The sequence below is a fragment of the Danio rerio genome, chromosome 11 (genome assembly GCF_049306965.1).
Source record: "Danio rerio strain Tuebingen ecotype United States chromosome 11, GRCz12tu, whole genome shotgun sequence".
Lineage (NCBI taxonomy): Eukaryota > Metazoa > Chordata > Actinopteri > Cypriniformes > Danionidae > Danio > Danio rerio.
Window position 1 is genome coordinate 355,001 of NC_133186.1, and position 6,308 is coordinate 361,308.

Below are 6,308 nucleotides of genomic sequence, written 5' to 3' on the forward strand. Positions count from 1 at the left end.
CCTCCTTCACTTTCGTCCGCGACAACCCCCACGCTATTTACTTTCGTCTGCGACAACCCCCACGCTCTTTACTTTTGTCTGCGACAACCCCCACGCTATTTACTTTCGTCCGCGACAACCCCCACGCTCTTTACTTTCGTCCGCGACAACCCCAACGCTCTTCACTTTCGTTCGCAACAACGCCCTCCCCCCGCTCTTCACTTTCGTCTGCGACAACACCCCCTGCTCTTTACTTTTGTCTGTGACAACCCCCACGCTCTTTACTTTTGTCTGCGACAACCCCCTCGCTCTTTACTTTCGTCCGCAACAACCCCCACGCTCTTTACTTTCGTCCGCAACAACCCCCATGCTCTTTACTTTTGTCTGCTACAACCCCCACGCTCTTTACTTTTGTCTGCGACAACCCCCACGCTCTTTACTTTCGTCCGCAACAACCCCCATGCTCTTTACTTTCGTCCGCAACAACCCCCATGCTCTTTACTTTCGTCCGCAACAACCCCCACGCTCTTTACTTTCGTCCGCAACAACCCCCTCGCTCTTTACTTTTGTCTGCGACAACCCCCATGCTCTTTACTTTCGTCCGCAACAACCCCCATGCTCTTTACTTTCGTCCGCAACAACCCCCTCGCTCTTTACTTTTGTCTGCGACAACCCCCATGCTCTTTACTTTCGTCCGCAACAACCCCCATGCTTTTTACTTTCGTCTGCAACAACCCCCACGCTCTTTACTTTCGTCCGCAACAACCCCCACGCTCTTTACTTTCGTCCGCAACAACCCCCTCGCTCTTTACTTTTGTCTGCGACAACCCCCATGCTCTTTACTTTCGTCCGCAACAACCCCCATGCTTTTTACTTTCGTCTGCAACAACCCCCACGCTCTTTACTTTCGTCCGCAACAACCCCCACGCTCTTTACTTTCGTCCGCAACAACCCCCTCGCTCTTTACTTTTGTCTGCGACAACCCCCATGCTCTTTACTTTCGTCCGCAACAACCCCCATGCTCTTTACTTTCGTCCGCAACAACCCCCACGCTCTTTACTTTCGTCCGCAACAACCCCCTCGCTCTTTACTTTTGTCTGCGACAACCCCCATGCTCTTTACTTTCGTCCGCAACAACCCCCACGCTCTTTATTTTCGTCGGTGACAACCCCCACGCTCTTTACTTTCTTTCGTCCACGACAACTGCCCGCTGTTCACTTTCGTCCGTGATAACCCCGTCGCTATTCACTTTCATCCGCGTCAGCCGACTGATGTTAACTTTCGTCTGCGACAACCCCCCTTGCTCTGCACTTTAGTCCATGTGACGACCGCCCGCTGTTAACGTTCGTTTGCGACAACCCCTCGCATATCATTTTTGTTTGCGACAGTAGTCTGAGTAGTTGCAGTAATTTGATGTGCGATTGACAGAATGGACTGTACCTCGCGTTGGTTTCATACAGATTACAAGACCAGAGAACATCTGTTTCTCGAGTGCAGTCGGTTCATTTAAAAGTAGAGATTTTCAGGCTGTATGTGGATATATTTCTGATGTCTGTGTGTTTGTTCACCACAAAAAGCATGCTCATAAAAGCACACGTCTGATCCCTCGTGAAATGTCGGTCTACATCGATCGATGATTGGCTCCTATACTAGTAGGCGGGGCTTCATTCGCCGCATTGAATATTAGAGTGACAGTATGGTTTGTTTGGTCTTTCCTGAAGTGTTTAAAGTGTATAGATTAAACCATTCAGTTTTCTGCTTATCTTAGACGTTTGCTAATTAGTAAGTAAGTAATGTGTATTGACACAGCACATTTCTCGTGTATGGCCATTTGATCAGGACACCGGGGTTACACCCCTACTCTTTACCAGAAGTGACCTGTGGTTATTAATGAGCACAGAGAATCAGGAGCTCAGTTTAACATCTCATCTGAAAGACGGCGCTCACTGACAGTATAGAGTCCCCTTCACTACACTGGGGCGTTAGGACTCACACGGACCACAGGTTGAGCGCCCCCTACTGGCCTCACTAACACCTCTGCCAACAGCAGCCTAGTGTTCCCATCTTCAGTGAGGGGCCGCTCTTGGGCTGCAGGGTGATGTGGCTGTGGTAATTAATGTGCTAGTTAATTAAATAGTAATAACACAACAATTATAGCGATGATGTTAACCTGGCTTTAAGATTTTCATTATGTCTTTATTTAAATGTTGAATATTGTAAAGAGATCAGTGATGATGGCTGGCAGTCGACTGGATCATCATGACTGCAGCGTGTCCTCAGTCTCTGTGGTCTACAGTTGTCCTCCGCTCTCTCCTCTTGGTTGTGTGTAGTGTGTAAGACCCATCACCAGCGCAGTGAGATGCTCAGAGTTACAGGAGAGCGAAACCCGAACCTGTCAGAGTCTCGGGTGTAAATAATCCCACCGCCACACCTGAGCAGGAGACGCAGGAGACTCCACGAGCTCTCGACTCCGCGGGGCTTTTGGCACACGCTCACCGAAAGCAAACACACACACACACACACACACACACACACTTTCTTTCAGTCTTTGGCTGAAGCCGTAATTAAAGCGCAGTGTGTTTTCCAGCGCCGGTGGCTGCTGCTCCCACTAATTATCCTCAGCTCGTCTGTCTTCATTTATTGGGCTAATAAAAGCAGCGTGCAGACTGATGTTAATATTAGCAGCTGATCTGTGTGTGTGTGTGTGTGTGTGTGTGTGCGCGCTGGTGGTCTGTACTGTAATAAACACTCCTGAAGGGGGATTTCCAGATCTGCAGGTTTGACCACGTCTAAAGAAGAGCTGACACACACATACACACACACACACACACACACACACACACACACACATCAGCTGACACAATAGCACATATACATATGCACACACACTGATTCGCAGACACAAAATAACACGTACACACAACTAAGCCACACACGTATATGCATACACTGACACACACACACACACACACACACATATATATATACAAACATGCTGATCCACATGCGTGTGTGTATGTATACACACACATGCACACACACACACATACATACATGCATGCATGCATATATTTACTAAGCCACACATATATGCATACACACACACTGATCATAACGCACATATAAACACAAACTGAAACCAAATACACACTTTATATTTTATTATTATTTTATAAAAAAAATTTGTGTGTGTGTGTGTGTGTGTGTGTGTGTGTGTGTGTGTGTGTGTGTGTGTGTGTGTGTGTGTTTCTCCACAGCTCAGTAAGATGTTCTTCCTCTTTCCGGACCCTCATTTCAAGAAAACCAAACACAAGTGGCGCATCATCAGCCCCACACTGCTGGCCGAGTATGCATACACACTGCGCATCGGGGTGAGAACACTAACACACACACACACACACACACACACACACACACCAATGCATGATGTTAAAGTGTGTGTGTTTTGATTGTTGCACATTTTGCTCCACTGTGTGTCCTTAATTAACCCCCCGCTCTAACCTGAGATCAGCAGTGTGTGCGCATGTGTAGTCGTGTGTGTTAGTGAGCGTTTGTGTGTGAATATTCCTGGTTGTGATGGTGAACATGCCAGTGTGTATTACTGGATTGCAGCTGGAAGGGCATCCGCTGTGAAAAACTTATGCAGGAATAGTTGGTGGTTCATTCCGCTGTGGTGACCCCTGATGAATAAAGAGACTAAGCTGAAGGAAATGAATGAATGAATAAGAGCTAGATTGTGTGTGTGTGTGTGTGTGTGTGTGTGTGTGTGTGTGTGTGTGTGTGTGTGTGTGTGTGTGTGTGTGTGTGTGTGTGTGTGTGTGTGTGTGTGTGTGAGAGAGAGAGTGAGAGTGCGTGTGTGTGCGTGTGTGTGTGTGTGTGTGTGTGTGTGTGTGTGTGTGTGTGTGTGTGTGTGTGTGTGTGTGTACTGTAGAGATGAAGTTTCTCCTGTAGTTCTGAGAAGCTGCTGTTCTGCTGACTCTATCTGACAGACAGAAGTGAAGAGTAAACTGCAGCGCTGACACACACACACACACACACACACACACACACACACACACACTGATAAGCAGTGTTTGCTCTCCTGCTCTCATTCTCAGTCTGGGAAATCTGTGCAGTTCAGAGTATTTCAGGAAACATCCTCACGCACATCTGTGTGTGTGTGTGTGTGTGTGCGCGTGTGTGTGTATGCATGTGTGAGTGTTTTTGTGTAAGAGAGAGAGTGTGCACATGCAAGTATGTGTGTGGAAATGTAATTGTGCGTTTGTCTGTTAGCGAGTGTGTGTCTGAGGTTAATGGTGTGTGTGTGTGTGTGTGTGTGTGTGTGTGTGTGTGTGTTTGTTAGGTTGTGCATGCAGCGTGTTTGTGTCCATGAATGTGTTTATGTGTATGTGTGTGTGTGTGTGCATACCCTGTATGTCTGTGCGTTACTGTGTGTGTGCATGCCCGCACCTGTGTGTGTGTGTGTGTGTGTGTGTGTGTGTGTGTGTGCTGTTAGAGTCCGCTGGCGTCAGATCACGTTCATTCATGCATTTCTGATGTGAACTTTCACAGAATTAACCTGAGGCTGCTAATGACTCAATGGTGTGTGTGTGTGTGTGTGTGTGTGTGTGTGTGTGTGTGTGTGTGTGTGTGTGTGTGTGTGTTTGCTCTGTCTAGGGTTTGGTTTACACAAACACTGATGTAGAAGAGGTGCACGAGTGGATCGTCCAACACTTCAGTGATCATCCTCTCTTCAGCAGAGTCACGGAGGAGCAGCTGGTGTGTGTGTGTGTGTGTTGAACAGCTGAGAGTGTGTGAAGCGTCTTCATGCGCTGAGTTTGATGCTCCCCTGTAGAGTAGAGCGGGTTCCTCCAGGTTTGATGTGTGCTGCGTCTCTGTTCACCTGCGTATGAAGATCATAACCTGCTGTTCTGCTCTTCAGCTGTGACAATAATAGGAATAGGAGCCGTTTCTAATAAATCTACTTGAGGTGTTGGTTAGGACCAAAACTCTTTTTTAATATGGAGAATTTTCCTTCTGTCACGTGCCGCTGCTTCTATGTAGAACACGACAATCTGGCAACCTGCGCTTGCGTTTGTTTTGATGCAGGGGTGCAGTACCTAATTCACCCACTGGGTGTCAAACATACACACTGCAGCTTTAAATATAGCGCTGAACATGTGACGGATGTTTTTCATTGGGTGAATCGTTCAGACATCTTCACTTAAGTCTCTCTGGTTAACCTTCATTCTCACACACCCGCCATGTTTGTAGTTCAACACTTATGTCATGTTTGTAGTTTTAACACTGTATAGTGAGTAATATAATATAATTCTACATTTCAAGATCATGATGAGAACAGATGGACAGGGTTAATTCAGCAGTAAACCTCATGTAAGGACTTCATTAATGCCGTTTTTGCTCTGTTGCTGATTGTGTTGTCGCAGGCTGATGACATCATCGTCGGTCACCTGGGAACCTGCACGGAGGAGGGAAAGAAGGTGCAGAGAAACGGAGGGAAGAACTTTCTGGCAGTTTTCCGCAGAGTGGAGGATCCGCAGACGTGAAGATCACATCATTATAGCAGCGTGATCTCGTTACACAAGTACACTGAGTTTTGGACATTACTGTACATTAAAGATTTACTGTATGAAGAGCCCCTCTGTGTGTGCTGCAGGTCACTGAACACAGCTAATAACAAGAGTTCTGGAGTCCACACACACACTCACCGGCCACTTTATTAGGTACACCTGACCAACTGGTCGTTAATGCAAATGTCTAAGCCAATCACAGGGCAGCAGCTCACTGCATTTAGGCTTTAGGCATGTAGACATGGTCAAGAGGATCTGCTGCAGGTCACACTGAGCATCAGAATGGGGAAGAAAGGGGATTTAAGAGACTTTGGCATGGTTGTTGCTGCCAGACGGGCTGCTCTGAGTATTTCAGAAACTGCTGATCTACTGGGATTTTCACACACAACCATCTCTAGGGTTTACAGAGAATGCTCCGACAAAGAGGAAATATCCAGTGAGCGGCAGTTCTGTGGGCGCAAATGCCTTGTTGATGAGGTCAGAGGAGAATGGCCAGACTGGTTCAGCTGATAGAAAGGCAACAGTAACTCAAATAAGCACTCGCTACAACCGAGCTCTGCAGAAGAGCATCTCTGAACACACAACACGGCCAACCTTGAGGCGGATGGGCTACAGCAGCAGAAGAGCACACCGGGTGCCGCTCCTGTCAGCTAAGAACAGGAAACTGAGGCTACAATTCACACAGACTCACCAAAACTGGACAATAGAAGATTGGAGAAACGTTGCTGCTCTGATGAGTCTCCATTTCTGCTGACACAT

At 47.3% G+C, this 6,308-nt stretch overlaps 1 protein-coding gene across 2 annotated transcripts in view; it reads left to right on the forward strand.

Annotated features, from left to right (window-relative positions):
- Positions 1 to 5,617, forward strand: part of mettl1 (methyltransferase 1, tRNA methylguanosine) — a 9,134-nt gene extending 3,517 nt beyond the window's left edge. The window contains exons 5-7 of one of the 2 annotated variants that reach the window (XM_073915797.1): positions 3,237 to 3,350; positions 4,636 to 4,737; positions 5,406 to 5,617. In XM_073915797.1, coding sequence (XP_073771898.1) covers positions 3,237 to 3,350; positions 4,636 to 4,737; positions 5,406 to 5,525 — 336 coding nt within the window. In that variant the 3' untranslated portion in view covers positions 5,526 to 5,617. 2 annotated transcript variants of the gene reach the window in all.
- The last annotated feature ends 691 nt before the right edge of the window (positions 5,618 to 6,308 follow it).